This window comes from Dromaius novaehollandiae, chromosome 16 (genome assembly GCF_036370855.1).
Source record: "Dromaius novaehollandiae isolate bDroNov1 chromosome 16, bDroNov1.hap1, whole genome shotgun sequence".
NCBI lineage: Eukaryota > Metazoa > Chordata > Aves > Casuariiformes > Dromaiidae > Dromaius > Dromaius novaehollandiae.
Window position 1 is genome coordinate 17860213 of NC_088113.1, and position 22650 is coordinate 17882862.

General features: G+C 38.3%; 1 protein-coding gene and 1 long non-coding RNA gene across 3 annotated transcripts; one reads left to right on the forward strand and one right to left on the reverse strand.

Annotated features, from left to right (window-relative positions):
- Positions 1-178: 178 nt before the first annotated feature.
- On the forward strand, positions 179-21814 carry SS18L1 (SS18L1 subunit of BAF chromatin remodeling complex). 2 transcript variants are annotated; one of them, XM_026092910.2, is made up of 11 exons: positions 180-465; positions 5997-6073; positions 8401-8485; positions 9319-9463; positions 13125-13322; positions 14318-14482; positions 15406-15507; positions 15817-15909; positions 17206-17325; positions 19237-19364; positions 19563-21814. In XM_026092910.2, exons 1-11 carry the CDS (start codon positions 397-399, stop codon positions 19587-19589), a joined length of 1209 nt encoding a protein of 402 aa, XP_025948695.1. In that variant the 5' UTR covers positions 180-396; the 3' UTR covers positions 19590-21814. The 2 variants fall into 2 exon arrangements, with proteins under 2 accessions (XP_064377661.1, XP_025948695.1); XM_064521591.1 differs by lacking the exon at positions 13125-13322 and having other exon boundaries at positions 179-465.
- On the reverse strand, positions 19985-22596 carry LOC135330134 (uncharacterized). Its single transcript, XR_010391945.1, has 3 exons — positions 22441-22596; positions 22074-22139; positions 19985-20118 (listed from the first exon to the last, which is right to left on the reverse strand). It is a non-coding gene; the product is annotated as an uncharacterized LOC135330134 (long non-coding RNA).
- Between the last annotated feature and the right edge of the window lie 54 nt (positions 22597-22650).

The following is a 22650-nucleotide window of genomic DNA, read 5'->3' on the forward strand; positions in this document are numbered from 1 at the left end:
CGCCTGCCTACGCACTTGGCACACCTGGCGGGGAGCTGCTGCGGGCCTGCGACAGGAAACCCGGCAGCCGGGACGCACCATGTGCGGCGGCGGCGGGGGGGGGGAGCGGCGGCGGCGGCGGGGCCGCGCGGCCCCTCCCCGCCCGCGTCCCCGCGGCCGCCTCCCCGCCCCGCGCCGCCGTCAGCGGCGGCGGGCGCGCGCGGGCGCGCGGGGCGGCGCGGCGCGGCGCCCATGGCTGGCGGCGGGGCGCGGAGCGTACCATCTGCGCGGGCTCCCCTCCCCGCGCACTGCGGCGCCGCCGCGCGCAGCGGTAGCGGCCGCATAATAACAATATTATTAGCGCCGGGAACCAATATATGGTAGCCCCATAAAAAAAAAAAAAAAAAAAGCCCCACCATGTCGGTTGCCTTTGCTTCTGCTCGCCCAAGAGGCAAAGGGGAGGTCACCCAGCAAACTATCCAGAAGGTAAAAAAGCATGCTTTTCTACAGCCGGTTTTAGACATTTGTCCGTCCATGCGCCTGTAGCTGAGGAAGGAGGCTTATTTCTAAGGCGATCATGAGAACTCGTGAATTTGCGAGGGCTGCAAAGATGGACAGCTGGAGAGAGAGGTGGGGGAAGGAGGAGGAGGAGGAGGTGGAACAAAGCAAAGGTGTTCAGATCGCTGCAAAGAGAGAGCAAGAGAAGGACTTGCGGAATAAAATTGGGATGGCACATTATCTGCTGCCTGCAAAGCCAAAAAATCGCCAGTAATGCATTGAAAAATTGCAATGAAAATTGCAAAGCTATTTTTAATTTCTGACGGCATATCAGCTCCGGGCCAGAAAAATAAATACACTGAAAAGAATTAAAATAAAATACTGGATTTACAAGGGTTTTCTTTTGTATTTGGATGCAGAATTGTAATCTTTTAGAAGATAGAGGGAGCACTGATCACTGCTATTTTTCGTAGGCTATGATTATTATTATATGTAATGCATTTATTGATGTTTAATGATAAAAAAAAGATGGTTTTGAAAGATTTCCTTTGCACACTAGGTCTCCACATGGGTTTCATACGGACGCCAAAGGAAAGGGAGCCTAGTTTGGAAGTTATTGTTATCCTATTTCATAGCATTGACAGCAGGGAATATATACACATGCCCAGCATCCCCCATCCCTTCTGCAGACTGTAACTGTAAATAATGAAAGAGGTTGGAAATGTCAATAAAGAACATGCATGGTTTACTGTGGCCACTATGTCATTTGTGCTTATACTCTATTTTTTGTGTGTTTTACACCATATAAATATTTTGTTTATGCAGCTTGTATAATGTGATGGAAGTAACGTATGTATGTTTTATTATGGTCCACTGGTAAATTATGACCAATGAAGGAGTGTCACTGCTAATCCAGCAGTTAACTAACGGATCATCGGTATGTTTTGCTGTCAAACCGTTATCTGCTGCCAATCTATGACTTCTAGGGGAAAAAACCCTCAATGGAAGGCTGTTACAGAACAGATTAAGGCAGAACAAACTGCCACAAGAGAGATTAAGAGTATGACTTAAATCTCAGGAGACTATTTGGAAACTAATCCCATTTTGTATAAACCTTGCAGCACATGTAATATTCTGACCCAATTAATTTTAAATGATAAAATATTTCAGCTGAGTTTTTCTTAGCCACTTTCTTTGGCCAGAGTTGTTGGTAGTTAGGACAGAATTTCATAATTCGGATAGTTTGTACTAAAAAACATGAATGTATCCATAAAAGAAAGGGCAGCTGAAGTATCTTCATTTCAGTTTTCATGCACTTTCCTTTTTTCATATTGATAAACTTTATGGAAGCTTGGAAGTGTTGCTTATTTCTTTACAAGTAACATGTAAAACCGTTTCCTGTCTCAAGTACCTATGCTGGCAAGTTACTTTAGGACTGTTCATCAATACTGGGCTGTTGGCAGTGATTCTCTTTTTGAAAAGCACTGGTGCTGGGGAAGAAGAGACACCATTAACTAAATGGTTTTTATAGTCAAATATAAGACATGGGGCAATGTGAGAGAAGGAACATGCTGGGATAAGAACTCACTACAAAAATTCTTATTAAAGCCAGCTTTATAGAACACATACCAGTTTTATTGAAAAGAATTGGTTTTACTTGTATTCATAATACACTTTAATTTATTAACTCAATTTTAATAGTCTTTGAAAGCTTTTATTATTCCAGTGCCAACTATCTTCCTTAAACAAAATTTCACAGGAAGGAAGGTAAAGCTTTTGACATTGCAGAAATGATGGTGATGCTTTAAAACAGTTCATCAAATAGCATTTGCAGGACAGTTAACTTTTCAATTTCTCCTATGTAATGGAGATTAGCACCCAGTTCTTTTTTTTTTGTAGTAAGTGTCAGGACATCAGAGGTATTCCTTATTCCTCTTTCAGTTAGCAAAAATGTTCTTCAGGTAACTGTAGCAGCATAGGCCTTTTCTGATAAAGATATCTGTAATATTGCTTGGGCTCTTGGGCTCTTGGTATTGAATACTTAATTAAATGTGAAAAAGTGATATTAAATATGATAACTGAAAAGGACTGTTTTATATGTTTTGCTAATTCTGCACGCAGAATTTCATTGACCCTGATGAAAATTCTGTGCAACAAAGAGTACGGAGTGTGAAACAAAGAGCTGCATTGTGAAGCAGGCGGGAGTATTTTCTCTTAAAATTGTATGCTACACCCGGGTTGCCATGTGAGCAGAGGCACGCATGCAGGAGGGATATGGATTCCTGTCTGAGTGAATCCTGACGTTCCCCGTCAGCCTGCAGGAGACTCGCCTGCTCACCTGCCTTGACGGGCAACGGCAGAAACACCGTTCCTCAGGTCCTCCGCGACGCCCAGCACAGGGGACTGCTCCGAGTCCGGGCAGTCACAGTCTGTGATGGACGAGGGGCACAACAGGAAAGTTGTGCCTCAACTTGCAAATCACAAGCAAGAAGCAGGACAAGCGGAGCTCTCTAAGGGAATGACCGGCTAGATTGCAAGTGCATAAAAATGACTCTTCTGCTCATTCTCCCATAATCTAGCCTTTTCTCTGCATTTAAATGAGTCTTTTTTTTTTTTTGAAAAGAAGACATACCTACATGGAATAATTCATATTTAGCTCATATGAAAAAAAACATTATTCTCTCCTGTTGATAGAGTCCCTCTATCCTGATGACAGATTGACTCAAAGTCCCAGTCTTCTGAACACTTAATATCAGGAGTAATACTTACAAACTATGTTGTGTAGTATATTTTTGCCACAGGCTTAAATTTGTAAACACTGCTTTGGTTTTTCCACTTCTTCCCCTGCAAAATGCCTGCCACATTCCCAAGGAAGTTAGAGGAAAGAGACAAACTATTTTCTCTGAAGTTTTAAAACAAGCCAAAGGATTTTTTAACCAATTTGTTGTATAATAAATTCGTTAAATAAATATCAGTTTGCCTTTTGTCCAGCAACCCTGTTTTTCTGAAACCAATCCATCCCTACATTTTACTGAAGGAAGCTAAGCTAGCAGCCACTGAGCTACTGATACACAGAAGTTAAATGGTATATAATTACTGTGCATTTTTGTTTTTAGACTTCTCTTCTTAGAACTGTACTACCACAAAGACATATTGGGGATATAATTCTCTTGCATGTGATTTCAATTTATTTAGCAACATGAATTACACACTTCTGTCACTTCAGTAGTCTGCTCATGCTAGTCCTGTGCAGGAAAAAGAGGTGAGGTTTAAACTGTTTGAAAGTAGCTTATTATTTGAAAGTAAGTATATTGGTAAATCTGAAGCTTTTGAAAGAGATGGGTGATAATTTAAAATGAGAGAGAGGTATTTCATACAGAAAATATCCTTCTTAGATGGGTGATAATTTAAAATGAGAGAGAGGTATTTCATACAGAAAATATCCTTCTTCAGCACAAAAATCTATCTGGCATTTAAGGAATAAAAAATATATCCTTTAATTCTTTGTTGGATATTCCATCTAACTCCTTTAAAGATAACTGCTTATAAATGGATGATTTGAAAAGCACAGTCTAGTGGCTCAATGAAGTCATGTGGATATGCTCTGGCCAAATAGCAGTAACATTCACATTTTTTATTCAAATGCCTTTATCTGATGGCTTGCTGCCCACATCACAGCTATCAATGGGTACCCCACTGCTTCACTGAACCAGGAGAATTCTTCTTTTAAACAGCACCAGAAGAAAGGTATTCCAAAGATAATGTCACCCCTCAGTTAATTTAGATGTTTGATATTAAAGAGACAAGTCATGTGGTTAAAATTAAAACTGTGACTAAAATGTTTATTAGCCCAGTCTAAGTTCTGATTTTGGGACTTCCATACTCCTACTTCCAGCAAATCGAAGGAAACATCTGAGCATAGACATGCTGAATGGGTTGCATGTAACAGAAGGGAATTACAGACATTTGCAGTTGTTTCTTTATTGCAGATCAAATTAGAAATCATCTGGTGAAATGTGTTTTTGAAAGAGAAATACTGGAGAAAAAATCTTATTCAGCTTAGGCATAAATCTCTCTGTAGGCCTTGTATACAAATTGACAGCCCTGTGGCACACAGGAATGAGAACTCAAGTGACTGTTCAGCTCTAACGTAAAGTGAGGTTTCAAGGCTCATAATTAACACTCTTTAGCCTCTTTAAAAAGCTGCGTCTGAAACACTTCCAGTGTTGTAGTGGGCTGCTTAGCACAGTAATGGCTACTTTACACATTGCATACCTGCACAAGAAGAAGAAAAAACGCTCTAGAGGTAAAGGCAGAGGAAAGTTTGAGGTAGTCAGCCCCTGCTAAATGAAGTCCTGTCTGCCTTAGGAATTACCCATCTTGTCTTTTTAGAGTCCAGCAGTCAACTCTCTACGCGAAAGTACTGCTCTTCTGTGGCTCCTTTGGAGACTATTCTGATATTAACCTGTTTGAGCAACCTGTTATGCATCTATGTGTGTGCAAATGCACAAAGTGGGAGATCTGAGGTCCAGGGTTCTGGCATACGCAGATACAATGTATATCTACTCTCTGAGATTGGAGTCTCCTTCAGGAAATGTTTCAGGCTGCCAAATCCGAAAATGAGATTTACGTTCAGGAAAGCTGGAGTGTTTAGACTCAGCTCATTGTGGTGTGTCCCATCACCACAATTACACCTAAGTTGAGATTTCTGAAAATAATTAGGGTAGGTCAAATATCGTATCAGGTTGTTTTCTGGAATTAGAAGGCAACACAACACCCGTGCCCCCACAACCCATGAAGCAGGTTTATGAGATATTGTTATGATATGTTGGTTTTACAACTGTCACAGTTGTTTCTTGTCTTTGAGGACAACAAATAGAAGAAAGTAAGGAAAACTTTCTAATTCCAGTAAAAAGTTAACATTTAAACACAGCTGTCTGTTCAGGGTTATAGCATCATGTTCTGGATCTCACGACTAGTGCAAACTAAGCCATGTTTACATCTTCCCCCTAACTGTTGGGCCCAAATTCATCTCATGTGATTTACCTGTATGATTTTCTGTCCAGTATGTAGGAAATAGAGAGTTTCCAAAACTGTTCCAGCTCAAAAGCTTTTCTACCAAACTGTAGCAATGTGATTGATGACAAATACATATTGAGAATTATCTTAAGAAATATTTGATTCTTTGCATAATTGTTATGATTTATTATTCCTGCTGAAACATAATAGTTAATGAGATTAGAGCAGACTGGACCATACCTAGCCCTCTTTCTACATGGGCTGTTTCTGTTGTAATATTTAGTTCCAGTAAACACATTTCATTTTTGTAAGCTGTTCAGACTTTTGATTTCCTATTACTATTCCAGTGTAGGTAGGTACTTTATAATATCCCAAGGCAACAAAAGTGCACAAAACACCATCCATGGCTAAAAAGGGTGAATGTGAAGTATCACAAAAATAACAAACTTTAATTTGCTTCTCATACTAACACATATTGTGATCACATTTCTTTTATGCAGATGCTAGATGAAAATCACCACCTAATACAATGTATTATGGATTATCAGAGCAAGGGGAAAACTGCAGAATGTACTCAGTGAGTATTATGAGTTTTGGGATATGGTAGAGATTTTTTGTGTGCTTTTTATCAAGAACAGTACTATGAACAGTTCTGTTCATTGGTCATTGAAAAAATATTTGGACTGTTCTTTTTTAGATTCACTTGAAATAAGTGAAGTATTATATGAAGTATATATTGTTCTTGGGAACTGAGAGGGTTTTTTTCTGTTACGTTTTTCTTTACCTTTGACTATTTTGAATAGTGTCACTCCAAAAAAAATGGAGTGGGTAAAAAGCAAAGGAAAAACTACATGAAAATTAAAAGAAATAGGACAGTTTGCAAAGCAAACTTTCTTAAAATTCAAAACAAAGATGAAAATATCAGCAGTTTTACATAAGTGAAAATTAAAAGCTGACCATAGTTTGTCGTACAGTATCCCTCACTAGATGAACACTTCTGGAATGTAGGAGGCTATTACTGATAAAAAACAAAACTGAAATACTGCACAATTTGAACTTTAATTCCATTTCATTCTGACTGGTTCTGTAGCAAGAACTCTCACTGATATTAACTGTAGGTGAATTGCAGGGTTAGGCATATGGGCTAGCCTGAAAGTAGGAAAGGTGATTTGTGAGAAATACGAAATTCTGACTGTGGAATATTTTCTTTCATATCATTTTAAGGACTCAGTTCTGCCTAAACACTTTGGATTAAACCACCTTCATATTGTCTTTTATAAACCATGTGTAAATAGAATCACAGAATACTTTAGGTTAGATGGAACTTTTTGAGATCACCTAGTCAGAGCAGGACCAGCTTTCAAGATAGATCGGACTTCAAAGTTAGATCAGATTTGTTAATATCATATTCAGTTGAGTTCCATAGCACATGAGAGGTGTCTTCCTCATATACAACTGGGAGCTATGTTCTGATTTGCTGTTAAGGGTATTCTTAAGAAATGTGTGCAAGAAATTATCATGCTTTGCCTTAGGAGAATAGACTATAGTCCCAGTGTGATGATGCATGCTTTGGAGTTCAAAGTGTTTAGAATATTTTTAACAGATCATTTATGAAAATAATTATAGAGAAGTATGAGTTTGGAGTTATTGGGCTACTTGCTCTGTGCAGACTCATTACATATGAGTAGAATCAGGTACAAAGTTAATAACATAGTTTCATCAAAAATAATTAAATATTAAAGATCAGCAATGTTGTTATCTATGGCTAAAACAATATGCATGTAGACTTACCAGTTTATTTCACTGCTTACTAGTTCTAATCTTGAAAGCAAAATGCTTTTATAAACATCATGGGTAAAAATCTCAGTCAGGAAGAATGGCCAGTCTGTCCCATAAGAGGTCAAGTTATGGGGCCAAAGCTAGAAAGCTGTACTTTCAAAAGAAGTGTCTAAAAAAAGAGAGCTTTGCCAAAAGAGTTTATGATTCAGCTCTAGATGAGTTCAACATACAAGATTTGAATTATTTTTAGTAATGTATCCACTGCCTGTTTTGAAATTTATCCATTGATGATTTTGAGCAATAAAGGTCATTGAATGCTTCTGCAAATAAGGTAATACTACAGGAGGTGCGTGCACTTCTGAGAGAACTTCCAAATTCCATGCTTCTCTCTTACTCATGTCACCATTCTGACTTCATTTTGGCCACTTCTCCCTCTTCCCACCCACTTTTTTCCTTATCAGAAGGAAAAATCACACTAAAAAAGCATTTCCTTTTGCCTTCTTGGAACCCTCCCTGCTTCCAAAAGTTGACTCTTCACTTTGCTCAATGGCACAACTGTTGGATTGTTTTTGGGTGCCCTCTGGTTCTTCTTTATAGGCTTTTCCAGTTCACTGAGAACTGTGAAGAAGCATAAATGGTTCTTGCGGTGCTTACTTGAGTAAACACTCCAGTTAAAGCACTCTTGAAAAAATCTTTTTCTTCTCAGCTTGCTGGCAAGGGAAACAGGTTTTGGTTTTTGGACTTTTGGAACTTAATTACTACTAGGACCCTGGTTCAACAGAGGAAGAAACTGTGGCTAACTTAGAGCCGCTGACTGGGTGTGGGTACTTGAAGACTGAGGTCCTAACTTCACAGTTCATTCAAAGTGCTTCCAAAGAAGTGGGTACTTTACCTCCCCCTTCCCCCACGAGTTTACCCATTTGTAAAACAGGTGTTGAACACACTGATCTTTCATTAAAAACAGGGCAGCACGGAAATAGGTCATTACTATTACTATTTATTATGACAGATGCAGAGTGGGCTAATATAACCTGACTAGTCATTGGTAGGTACCAAAAAAAGAAAGCTTTGGAATTTTCCATGTTGTTTACTCTTTCCAAATAAGCTTTACTCCTTATTCTATAGATACCAACAAATCTTGCACAGAAACCTGGTTTACTTGGCAACAATAGCAGATTCTAACCAGAATATGCAGTCCTTGCTTCCTGCTGTAAGTACCAGTGCTACTGTCAGATACATTTACTATGTCAAAGGGAAATGTTCTTTGATACTGTTACTGATCACTGTCAGTAAACCATTTTTTAGTATTTTTCCAACTAAAAAGTTGTCAAGAATTCAAACAAATCAAATGCTACTTTTACTGTGTTTAAAACATAGATGGTGGGACATTTGTCTTAATCTATAGATCAAATCTCTATATATCTATATATAGATCAAATTCTATATACTGTAAATGATACAGTGGTACAGGTCTGAACAGGACCCATTTGTTCCAGATTCATTATTCTTTACTTACTTTTACTGTATTCTTTACTCAGGAAAAAAATGCCACTATTTTACGTCAAAACTTTAATTCAGCATTTGGGCATTAGTTTGTCTTTAAACATTGTTGTCCTTGCTAAATGGACTGACTTTGAAATTATCACATGTAACACAAAATGCACAATAGCCTTACATTTGACAAAGGTCAATTTGTGAATACCCTTCTGTATAGTCTTTGCTAATGCATATCCTCTCAGCAGCTATGCTCAACTACCGTAAAATGAAATTCATGTAAGTATAGAATGAGCACAGAGGCCAGACTATTATAAGCACAATTTTGAGATCTTCACTGTGCTGCCTGCTGGCTTCCCTGTGTCACGCTGAATGTCATTCACACATAGTACTCAAATGAAGAAAGGTTTACGTAAGCAAGCCCAAAAACTGAAGGAAGCACATATTTAGTTGAGGCAGTTTTTATTCATAGTCAGGCTAATTTGGGGATTATTATTTTTCTAATTAAAACCTAACCAAAAATTTGCTTCTCCTCCTTGTTATTTGCAGCCACCAACGCAAAACATAAACTTGGGCCCAGGAGGAATGACTCAGAGTGCATCCAACCAATCTCTCCATTCACAGAGCAATCTCAGTGATGCAATTGGGACAGGCCTTCCTCCTTCCTCCCTCATGCAGAGTCAGATTAGCAATGGTGAGCTTCAGTCCCCTTTGTGCTGCTTTGCTGTTGCTTGGCAACAAAATCATTAATGCCGAATATACTTACAGAGCTGTAAAAGACCTCTTCTAACTCACCTTTCAGGCATATGAGGATTTCAGGCACATGGTGAAATCATCACAAAATGGCTACAGTCAATAACGATGCTGGGTTCTGCAAGGACTCCAGTCTGCTTAATACATTTCTATATGGGAAATAAAAAACATTTTTAAAAATTTGTAATGAAAATCACCAAGTAAAGATGCCTCCAATGTTTTAGTAAGAAAAATCAGATACTGCACTAATTTTCTCTTGAAGGTGGTTGGGTTGGCCAGGATGAAGCAGAATTGTTTGCACAACTAACTGCAGAACCAAGCCTATAGATTGCAAAGACCTTCCAGGACAAATGCCTTTTTAAAAAGAAGATGGTGTTAAATCAGTCTTTATCCTTGCCAAGACTGCAGCAACTGTCCTTTGGCTTGCAGAGATTGTGCTGTATAGCCAAGGAGTTTGCACAGGCATTTATATGTATATGATAAAAATACAACTTGGTCACTTTGTTTCCTTTGCTCTTGCACCTAAAAAGAAACTAACTGAAAGAGAAAAGAAGGATTTTTATTTTTTTATTTTTTTACTTTCTGTATTTTATAGTATGATTCATCTGTTTATTGAGTTTGTACTTCATAGTTATTTAGTCAGTTTTTGTTTCTGTGGGTCTTTCCCATAGTGACAGAGAGAGAAAAACAGTTTCTATAAATAGAAGTATCTGATTGTAAAATCACAAACCTTGGCAGGGGGACTCAAGAGCAGATGCAAGCCATGAAATTACTTCTGACTTTTTAAAAATCTATTTGTGGTCAAGCTGATAATACATTTAAAACTAATAGATGAGATAGCTACTTTAAACAGTTACAGCTTGTAAAGTGAACTTATTAAATTTATCTGGGCCTTCTGGAAGATTTTTATTACCTAATATAAGTATTATAAGAAATCCATCCAAAACATGTTTTGTGTTACTAAGAATCTACACTTTCACTGTTATCATAGCTGTTTTTTCTTATTCTCTGCCCACCCCCAATTCTTTATATTAATCCAATGCTGATGAAAAGAGCCAGACTGGCAGTCCAGGAGACTAGAGTCATCCACAGAACAGAAACAGGCAGGCCAGTGACAGTGCAAGTTTACGTCATGTTGCCCCAGCCTAGTACTTCAACCCAGCCTGAGATGGAGGGGCTGAGGGCAGGTTGTGGAGAGCCTGTGACCTGGGTAGCGTCAGATACTTTGTCATGAAAATATCACTTCGCTGGAAAGTAGAGTAAAGATGTAGCTGTACTTCACAGTGAAGGTGTGACTGCAGAGTGCACAAGCTTGCCTCTTCTGGCATGATATAAGTATCCTAGGTAATGGCAGCAGCAATGGTATGTGCACTGCTGCTGGTGCTGTTGTGAGAAGAGAAACCTGTCCCCCTTGGAATTGGGGTTGCCAGTTTCTACTGCTACTGTCTCTGTGCCAGCTAGTTAATTTAGCACAATTATGCTATGTGACACCCCTTTTTTGATGTGTAGGTATACTTCGAGACTAAGAAATTATTTCACATAGATCAACAATTATTGGACGGTATTATTTGCTGCAAATTAGGAATAAATGCACACAAGCAATTCTGATAATACGGGTTCCAGTACTTGTGAAAAATGTTCATCTAATGGCAATAGAGATGAAAGTCTGTAATGAACAGGTATGGCATTGTAAAAGAGGGAAGGGTGAGGAAGAACACAGTAAGGCTGTTACATGCTACTGTCCTCATCCAGGACTTTACAGGAATCACCTCTAGAGGACAGTAACTAGGTAACTCCATCCATGCATGATGATTATCAGTAGCTAGGTTAGCTACTGTAATGATAATTCTGTAGATGGGAACAACTGAAAAAAAAAGTTTTCAAGCAATCCACCAGCCACAAGTCAGTGATTCTTCATGCCTTAGCTATGCAGGCAAAACCATTAGGTTTAAACAACAACCAGTGAACTCAGCTGGGTCCAAACAGAATTGAGTCCAACTGAGAATCTTGACTGTTTGGAAATTATGAATGGAGCCTTTCAGAAAAAGTCACGACTGTCTTAAATTTATGAAAGTATGAAAAAAGTTCAATGCTTTGTATTAAGCTTTTTGTTTTAGTGCTTTTATTTAAATACTTCTGGTCATGCTTTCATATTTTTCTTTGCAACCACAAATTAAACAAATCTTTTTTTGTTTTAAAGAAAGCTAAGATTCTTACGTTTTCCCATGCAAATAGTGCAGGATTTACGAACACCAATTTAACTGTAAGCTCCATCTCTCTCACTCAGAATGATTACAGACTCCATTCAAACACCATCTTGTCTTGTGTTGCACTAAAAAAGTACAAAATTGTAGCAAAACATGGAGCTTGATCTCTGTAGCAGTATATTGACCTGGTTCCACTAATTTCAGTAGAGCTAGCTCTGTTACCTGTTACTGAAAATGCTGCCTGCTTCTCTCCATCAGAGGAAAATATAATAAGCTACAGCAAATTTTCTCATTTTGATGTTTAGAAATACCATTAAGAGTAATTAATAACATTTATATTAACAAAACTAGACACATTTTTCAGAGGCTGTAGATACACTCAATAACTGTGAATTAAAATATCATTATCTAAACACTGCAACATAATTCTTTCTCCTTTAGGGATTCTGCATGTCTCTCATTTCAAATTAACTTAAAACAAACCATGAAACGATGCATAGTAAAAACAAACAACTTGTTAAGACTCATTCATAAAAGTATTTACAGCAACAAGCAGCAAAAAAACAAGGAGCAGATTGTCCCCAATTTTAGTTATTCAACAGCAATAGAATTTAAAAAATTAAGCATACCACCAGGTAAACAGGATAATACTAACAATCCTGGAATGCAATTGGAGCAGCTTAATAGTTATATGTAGTGAGGTCAGAAAAGGAGTACCATAACAACAGGGATTATGGTGACTTGCAAAATTTATCTTTAGGAAGTCTGAGGTACTTTCAGTCAAACTTCAGGATAGGGAGAGACCGGCTTGTCCTCTGAGCAGAGGGTCCCTTGGTGCTTCCTAAGCCCCAGCTGAGAAGAAATTTTGTTGGTTATAAAGGAGCTGAATGTGCAGCAATGTACAAAGTGCTTATCAGCCACGACTGCGCCTTCCCATTGTCACCATTTGACTGAAGGGGCAAGAGGAGTCAATAATCTGCTTCACAGGAGGAAGGAAAGGACAAATTTCAAAGGGCGAGGATGCTTCCAGAGTCCATGTATTTTGTCCATGTATTTTTCAAGTATCTGAAACTACTGGCATTTGTTAATTCTGCTGCCTGCAAGAACTGTGGCATCCTGTGAAGAACTAGTTGCATGCCATTGCTGCTGATTTTTTTCTTCCTGTCTGCAATTCTGTATAGCCTGGGTTTGGCAGCCAGGAAGAGGAGGATCACTCTGACTTTGCAGGAGGCAGGTGTGATTTGTCTGTAGATAGCAGGAAGTTTTAATAATGAGGATTTTTTTTTGTTTTGCCTTATCATAAGACATTTTAAAAAGGCTATGAGGGCTTTAATGCTCACTGTACATTGCCAATAATAGCACAGATTTTCTTGTTGCTCTCTTTAATTTTTCTAGGTCCTAATCACGTGTCTATGCAGCAGTCAGGCCAGAACACTATGCCCACAACCTCTCTGAGTATGACTGTCAGCAGTCATGGAACTGGGCCTGGTTATAGCCATACAGTGCCTGCATCTCAGAATGTGCCAATGCAAGGCCAGGGGTCAATAGGCAATTATGTCTCTCGAACAAACATCAACATGCAGTCTAATCCAGGTAAATTCCCTCTTCCTCCTTCTGGGCCAACATGCCTTTTCAGTGACCTCAGAGGTGTGCCACACGTGAATGTGTTCTGTAAATATTTTCTGTAGACAGGGACAAACACGCCAGAGGAAAAGACAGCTTTAAGACATCTTTGCATTTCAAGGTGTCAGGCACCAGTGTAAGTCAGAACAGTTTCAGACTTGCTTTAACTTACATCAGCTTGGTATGGTTAGCAATGAGTTGTGGAAAAGAGGTTTAGCTACAAGTGCAACAGCACTACCTTATAGTCCCTGACAGCAAATCCCACAACTGTGGGAGGGATTGGCAAAGCACCCTTATCCTAGCTGAAGGAGCCTGCCAGACAAAGAATAGTACACATTTATTGTTTGTACATTACTACCCTATTCTTATTGTATTACTGATACTTCACACTGCTTGAAGGGCATAGAGAGACTAGCAGGCAACTCAGGATTAATCCCTGACTTGTAAAAATGATTGCTACTGAGTATTTATTGGGATATCCGAAGCTTAAGAATTCTTGCAGACAATGTGAAATTCAGGGAGCAAATACATCCTAAAATGTCAGTTTATTTTAATTATCAGCAGGTATATAATAAGATGGGAGAAGAAGAAAGTTCATTAGTGAAGAACAGCAGCAATAAATGAGGCAGGAGGTAGAGAGGAACGAATATCAGTTCTTATTTCTTTCTTTAATCCTACTATAATAATGATTACATTCTTTTAAATAATCTAATAATAATCAAGGTTAGATGTATTTTTAAATGTCTGACTGAAACAAATGGCAAGAACTGACCATGTAATAACATCCTTTTTGGATTACAGTGCAGAAGAGTTAAGTATATGTAGTAGGAAAACATCTCCCCCTGTGGAAAATTCACAGAATGATCAGGATGCAAGTTTGTTGAAGGTTTTAACTTACTTCCAAAGAGACTAGGGAGAGAACTGTCACATCGTTTTAGAAAACAGTATTTTCCATGTACATTTAGTCTCCATGATGCACCAGCAAGCAGCGACGTCACATTACAACTCAGCACAAGGAGGGAGCCAGCATTACCAGGGGCAGTCCTCCATTGCCATGATGAGTCAGAGCAACCAAGGCAACAGCATGATGGGTCAGCGACCAATGGGCCCTTACAGAGCTTCACAGCAAGGTAAAATCTGTTACTAGATTGATGATATTCAGTCATTCCCGTGGGGTAGATAAGTCAACGAGATTTCCAAGTCACATTTATGAATAGGGAATTACAGTTGGAAAGGGAGGAAATCTCGAATGGTGAGAGTACAAGCAGAAGAATTTTACTCTGTTCTCAAGGTTTATTTACTTATTTATTTATTTCAGCTGTTCAGAAATAATTCTGCCTAACAGGGATCATATACCACTAAAGAAAAAGATGAAAATTTGATACACAGCTCACTGAAGCCATTGGGAATATTTTCATTTCCTTCAAATGGCAGTGGATCAGCCATAACATGGCACAGTTAACAAGGAAGGCACTTCTGCAAACAAGATATCAATTAATATAAAAATTAATTGATTAATTGCAATTAATATAAAAAATTCATCCAAGACAAGGAAAACACCAAAGGATAACTACCATGTTCTAATTCCTCTCTGGAAAAAGTTCTGTGAAACAATGAAACTGCTGGACTGATTGTAATATATAAACTGAATTTTGCTAGGAAACAAATTAATAAATCCATTAATAAATATATTAATATCAATATATTTAATTCTAACTACATTATTAAGCATGGAATACATTCCTGTTCTTTTTAGTAACTCAGTTTAGTATATGAAATGTAACCAATACTTTTGATATTACCACATAACTGAGTGGTTTTAGGACATGGCACTGACAATTGCATAGTTTCAATTTCAGCCATTTTTTTTCTGAGAATATGAACTTATTTCCTTTTTCTAATAAGTGAAACTTCTTTGAAACAGTTCTCAGCATACATAACTTGTTTACTTATCCAGATGTAAACATCGTTTTCTCCAAAAATATTCAGATAACAAAAACATCCCTGAGGAGTTCATGGACTCAGTATGCTCTCACTTGTCTTTGCCTTGCAGGTTCCTCACAACAGTACATGGGTCAGGAAGAGTATTACAGTGAACAGTACAGCCATGGACAAGGCTCCTCAGAACCTATGAATCAGCAATATTATCCAGATGGTAATTCCTGTGAGCTGTAGTCACTGTAACACTGATAATGTGTAGAATAGCATGACTGTCACATATAAGGATGTGGCAAATCCGTAAGAATTGTTTCCAATTTAAGTGCTAGAAAATTCTAGTCCCAGTGCATGAGAGTCTGTGTATACATACACATCATACTCAACTTCCTATCTGAGGGGGTCTCTATTTCCTCTTAGCCTCATCTTTTTGCATAAGCAGCTTCTTCAATATTTGTATTCAACAGTATATATAGTTATATTAATGATGTATCAGGTAAATCTTTGCAATTTCATCTTTTTCTTGCAGGACACGGTGATTATGCCTATCAGCAATCATCCTATACTGAGCAGAGCTATGACAGGTCATTTGATGACTCTACACAGCACTATTATGAAGGAGGTAGGAAAACATATTGGTAGTCTTTGTAAACCAAGGCTCTAATCCCCTAAAATACTAAGGACACAGCACGTTTATGAAATATGACTTGTAATTTCTGCATCATTAAACTGCTACTTAGCTATTACTTAAGGAATGTCCAGGAAATGGAATTTAGCTAGGCATACTATTTTTTAAACCAAAAGTGTTATCAGGTTCTATACAGAATATCATGTCAGTAATTGTACAGTAAGGCAGTCATGCTGTGCAGCCTTGTGGGATCAGTGATAGCTTGTACCTCACCTCATGTTCCTTAGAAAAATGATCCTTGGATGTAGCTGAGCCAGGTGGAACTATAGCTATGGAAATCAAACCTTTTTTGCTGTGGGAGAAAAGACTTCCAGGATATCAGTATCCTCCAATCTTACAAAAACTGTGTAATGAACATTTTATATAATGCAAGTAAAGATAACTATATTAAAATAGAAGGTTATGATGACAAAGGTAAGCTAATGTGCTGCAGTTAGAAATGGGTTTCAGAGCTGGAAGTGAGAAAGCCTAGTGGTTAGTTCCAGGACCAACTTTTTTTAGTCTTGCTTAATTCACCTTACAAATTGTGAAAAACAGTGGGTTAAATGAGACTGATCTTTGGAAATCGCCAATACTATGAGTTTGCAATTCTACTACTAAAAAATTCTGAACAACAGTATATCAATATATTCAGTGATACTATAGGATATCTAAACTCTAATTGACTGCAAAAATATTAACATAATTACAATACAGCTAGACAGCATTTAGGAAAAGAAATTACTATTGCATAATCTCCATTCATTCTGTTGTCTCAGGATACTGCAAATGGAATTTCCTTCTTAGATGTTTTAAAAAATACCAGTAGCAAATAAATGTTTGGTCTTTCTGGAGTACACAAATAAACACTATTATTATCTTGAAGAAAATACTGTGGGAGGGCTTCCTAAGAAACAAGCTATACACCCTGGTGCTCTTATCTTTGTACTCTTTTCTTCTGGAACACATTTTGATTAAAAAAATATCCTTTTGGGAACAAGTTGCTTGTTTTCTTGTTTAGTGATGTGTATACATAAACAAAAAACTCTCTCCCTTTCAAAAGAACTAAAATTCACAAGAGGAATAAACTCATCATGACTGGCAAAATGCAAGCATCTGTTTCTGGAAAGAGTACTCTTCTACGAGTTCCATGTCAAGACTCCTGACTTCCTTATTTTCTTTATGATCAGCATGTACAGTGAGACACCTGGTTCATCCATAACCAAACTATTTCAATTTTTTTCTCATTAGGAAATTCTCAGTATAGCCAGCAGCAGGCAGGATACCAACAGGGAGCTGCACAACAGCAAACATATTCCCAGCAGCAATACCCAAATCAGCAAAGTTACCCAGGACAACAGCAAGGATATGGTAAGAAAACTGTCATTGACACTGACGTGGCAAGCGCTTGCAATCCTTCATCCTGATGTCTCCATTCCTAACCTAAAATATGCTGTAAACTATTTTGTTGAGTAACCTTGACACCTACTTACCAAAACTAGCCAAACAGCATTGCATAAAAGGGGATTCCATGTACAGTAACATACATTAATATAGCATACCATACTGCTATGTTATCATACTGAATCCTGTTCTCTCTCTTTTGAGGAGTTGAAAATATTATGTAGAAAATACACTTATGCCTCATATTGACTTTCTTGTAAGTGTAGATAAGAGATCACAACATTAATTCTCAGGCTTCCCACACATCTAATACTTATGCAACTGACACGAAAAAGTAGCATCTTAAAATTTGACAGAATCACTACTCCCTCATTTAGATTTCTTGCAATGCCGTATGTGCTTTATTATCACTTGGTGAGGAACTGATGCTAAAATAAAAAAGTGAAAGTGCTTTGAACATGCAGCTAACACTACCGGAGGGATTTGGAATGACTCAGGTCACCAATGGCAGTGCTCTCCACTGCCATCAAAAGCATCCGCGTTTGATGTCTGTGCTTGAATTCTCTTACTGATTGGAGGCACCTTAGATGCATTCTGTCTTTGGGGAAAGAAACTATTTCAGATTATGCAGCACACAAATAGGGTCTTGAGAGACTGGGGATAATCAAAATACTAGCTTCAAGGAAAGGGATTTCTAGTGCATCTTCTAAATGTGATACCTGACCTTGGATGGCAATGTTAAAAAAAACTGATAAATTGAGGTGGATATAGACAGCAAGTCTGTTTCAGAAATTTAAGATCTCATGAAACTGAACATACACACTTAAAAATTTAATTAAATTATCATCTGGCTGCAGTACTAGTAGATGTCTTTAATGACATCTACTAAATAAAAACTCTAAAAGTCTTTATATGGAACAGCCAGACAGTTTACCATTAAATGTTGTCCAAGCACTGCCCTTGCTACATGGATTTGGATTACTCAAACCAGACATATTCTGTGAAATTAAACCCAGAATTCAGTTTGTAATGCGGATCTGGCCTCCTCATTCTAAAGGTTCTCCTGCATAAAAATCCACTAATGCTAAGGAATAAATGCCCCATGTCTGTACACAGAATGTACACTCCCCCCCAAAAGAAATAAACATCCACATGCAATTGTGTGTCTGATTTACATGTGTTGCTAAATTATCTTTACATGCAAGAGATTTCTTAGGTGTCTAGCTGATCAGCAGGGCTTATGGTGGCATAACCAGGTTAAACAGGAAGTTAATCATGCTATTTTTACTAAAATTAAAGGCCAGGTAGCTTGCATGTTGGTAATAACTGAGCTGTGCCAATACAGACTTAGAAAGGCTAAGCACTTAAGAGTGTACCAAGCTTTCTGAGTAGAGTTTAAAACATGAACAGAATTAGACACTGCTGCAACTAGATCATTATCAGTACTAACATTTCTAGGTTAAAGCAGCTTGGCTTTGTCTGCAATATGCTACAGTCACAGTAGTGGATACTGGTGTAGACATGATGCAAAATTAGAGCTAACTTGCTAATTTTTACCAGTTCCATAATGTTTGACACTCCAGAGAGCTGCAGTACTCTGCTCCAGTTCTGTTTTTGCAGATAGGATCTGTGGCTGGGAGCTTATTGATGCTTCTCAAATCTAAAGATTCAGGTTAGCATTTTGGAAGACCTGAGAAATACAGGATTTCCCAGAGGAATGTAGAAACTGAATGCCTGGCAACTTGGAGAGGTCTAGGCAAAATTTACTCACAGTTCATACTTACAGAGCCTACTTTATTACCATCAAGTTTTACATTTTGTTGACCGTAAGAACTCCCCCTGGCAAGTTAAGCCTTATTAATTTCACTCTCTTCTCAGGTCCTGCACAAGGAGCCTCTTCACAGTATTCCAGTTACCAACAGGGACAGGGGCAGCAATATGGAAGTTACAGAGCTTCCCAGACAGGACCATCTGCCCAGCAACAGAGGCCTTATGGCTATGAGCAGGTAAGTCGTCTGAATCTCTGCTATAAAAAAACAGGTTGTTAGCTCTGCACATAAATCTATCCGACAATTTTATGCAAGCGTACTGGTGATACTTTGTTGGGTCTTTCAAAAGTCAAAAAACAGGAAAATTCTCTAACTCACTGCATGTATACCTCAGTTATGTTATTCTCCAACACAATTATTTCTGTTTTTTTATAGGGACAATATGGAAATTACCAGCAATAAAAGAACATGATCCTGTGTCAGATTCATTTCAATAGTATATCCGTCTTTTGAACTGGATGTACAGGCAGTTTTGATTAATTGTAATATGTTGGTTACCCCTTAGCACAAAGCAGCGTCTGTATGTGAACAGTGTTCATTTCATGCTGGATATGAAGCAGTGCACTACTGGTAACAAGACAATGCTTTAATGGTTTGATATTTGGTGCTGTGTATAGTACTGTATGTTGATACAATGCAGAATTTTTTTCATTTCCCCCCCACCATTCTTGATGTTTCAAAATAGCTTTAGGATCATTTGATCACAGTTGTGCCCAGTTCTGGAAAACAGCCAGATTATTCTGCGCTCTGGCTAAATACAAAGCCATTTAGTCATATATCAGTCCAAGAAAGTATCCTAGGGTAGGTTATTGATTGTTGTTTAAGTGGATGCATTGAAGTTTACCTGCCAGCCTCTGAAATTCATGGCTCTTAACTCTACTCCTTTAGAGTAAGGAGAGGGATACATTCCTTACATGAAGTCAGTTCCATGCTGTAAGATAAAAAGAAAATTAACTGCAGTTTTTGCAATACCTACTAGGGCTCACTATCCAAGTCTTCTAATTTAATATATCTGCATAAGTCCATGTTTCTGTTGTAAAAGATACAGAAAGATGATCAAAACCTATATTCAAGAAAACATTAATCACTAGAGGCACCTTTTATATATCCATGTAAACTAAGGTATTTCTATCATGGAAAGAAAAATAGAAGGGAGCTTTGAGATCTGGAATGTCAGCCTACTAAATGTCAATATTGCTTCATATTGTGCTAAGCTAAAAAGAACATCTGGCAAAACTCCAGTCTTAAATATGCTACTCCAAATTTTATAACTCGCATATATATTTTCATGCCAGCTTTCCCAGGCAGGTAGCTGGCATCCTTCTTTATTTCTGATTCTTCCGTTGCCCTTTACTCAGATTTTCTAGCAAGCATTATAACCATGAATGTTATCATGTTTTTTGATTGACTGTTCCTACAGCTCCTCATCACTTTTATTTCTCTCTTGTAGCTCGACAGAAGTAGTTCAGAAGTAAAAAAAAAAAAAAAAATCCATCTTTATTGCAGATAAACAACTAAATCCAGCTTTAATTCTGAAACAATATTATGCATAGAGGGAGGGGGACTGTTAATAGGGTCAACCAGTAAGAGAAAACCTATAGAGGGAGAATCGATAAATAAGGAACAGTGGTATGTAGAAGCCAATATGACTAATAAAAGTCACTTATTCAGTTGTATACATTCTTATAAAGTGTTGAATGAAGCACTTATAAAGTGCTTATATAACTGCTAAATGAAACACCATGGCCAAACTTCTCTGTGGCAAAAGGCTTTATATTCCATGAGCATTTTTTAATGCAAGATTAAATTGAAACTTAGACTATAGAGTAAATATATCCTCTGTAGGGTTTTCTCCTTTTCTTTGTCTAAACTGGTGTATTTATTGGATTTTGAATTCTAGTACTTTGTATTTTGAAAAACTAAGACCACAAGGAAAAGGAAACATCTCACACTTTATTACTTTCTTTCCTGTAAAGGAAAAGTCTTTATATGAGACAGCCAGACAGTTTACTGTTAAATGTTGTCCAAGCACTGCCCTTGCTACATTAATGCTTTTAATTGCTGATAAAATAGAAAACATGTTTCTTATTCCGTCCTTATTTCTATCATCTGTCCTGCTGGTGTTTTCATACAAATAAGTACTCTCAAGTATCAAGGAACAGAAAGGAAATATGATCATTTTCTTTACAATATGTTAATAGTACAAGTAGCCAGGAGAATGCAATATTGCTCTTTGCCAGCTTGGAAATACACGTTTTATGTGGTTTTTGAAAGTGCTGAAATAATACTTTTGAGAGAATATGAACAACACTTAAAATGAAACAGCAACATTACATCAATCTGAAATGTCTTACATTAAGAATTTCTTGAATGTTGTGTATATAATATATTTGAAAGAGCACTTTGGAGATAGTTTGTACATTTATTTCCTAATTTATACATGATTTTTGGTGTTAATATTTCTAATTGTTAATAACAAAATGTTTATTTAATGTGTTGTCCATTTTTATGTATTAATGTGGAAACAAAGTGATGCCAGCATTTTGACTTCTTCCATTAATTGTATCATCTTATGTTTTGTAATACAGAATGCTTGAAAATTGTTTAGGTTAAAAATTATCTGAAAATGAAGTTGGTGCTACTTTTCTTATGACACAGACTTCTGAATGGGAAAAAAAGAGGTGATAAGAGGAGATTCCTTTACTAGTCTTTCTAGAAACAGTGCTGAGCGGCACCTTCTCCCCAAATTCTCCGATATGCATCAAAGCTCATTATATATGGCAAAAGGCTGTCCCAGCTTTCAAATTCATCAAGCAGTATTTGATAAGCAAACTGCAAACACTGCATGCACGTGCAGAATGGATGGCCACAGCTTTAATGGCTCACCTCACAGGTAACGCGTAGGGGATACAAAGAGATGCATCATTCAACTGATGTTGCAGCAAAATGTCCCTAGGAGAGGAGCAGAGGCAGAAGAGTTAGAAAATGAGCCCCACGTGTGGCACCTGCACATGCATTATTTGAGATGCTGCAGCCCATTCCTGTGGGGTACAGCAAGGGTCGGAGGACCAAGGTGGGCAGCAGGACACCCTGGGTTCCCACGAAGAGAAGCGATCCCAAAACTACCAGGGCTGCCAGGCTGCTTGCTGCCTTGGAAACTGGTCAGCCCCAGCAGACGCAACACCCTTCTGTCACACACTGACTTAACCCATACCATGGAGAGTCGAGGCCTGGGCACAAGCACAGCACCCACCTGCTGCCCGGGGAGGCTCAGGCCCGACGCCTTCCCTTATGCCGGGCCCTGGCTGAGGCAGCAGGCCGGGGGGGAAGCTGAGGCGCTCAGGGCCGTGCTGAGGACAGGCGCTGACAGCAAGCAGGAGCTCTTCCCGCGCTTTTCTAACGGCCCACGAGCTGCGCATGCGCCCGGCGGCGGCGGCGCGCGACGTGCGGCGCGCGGGGCGGG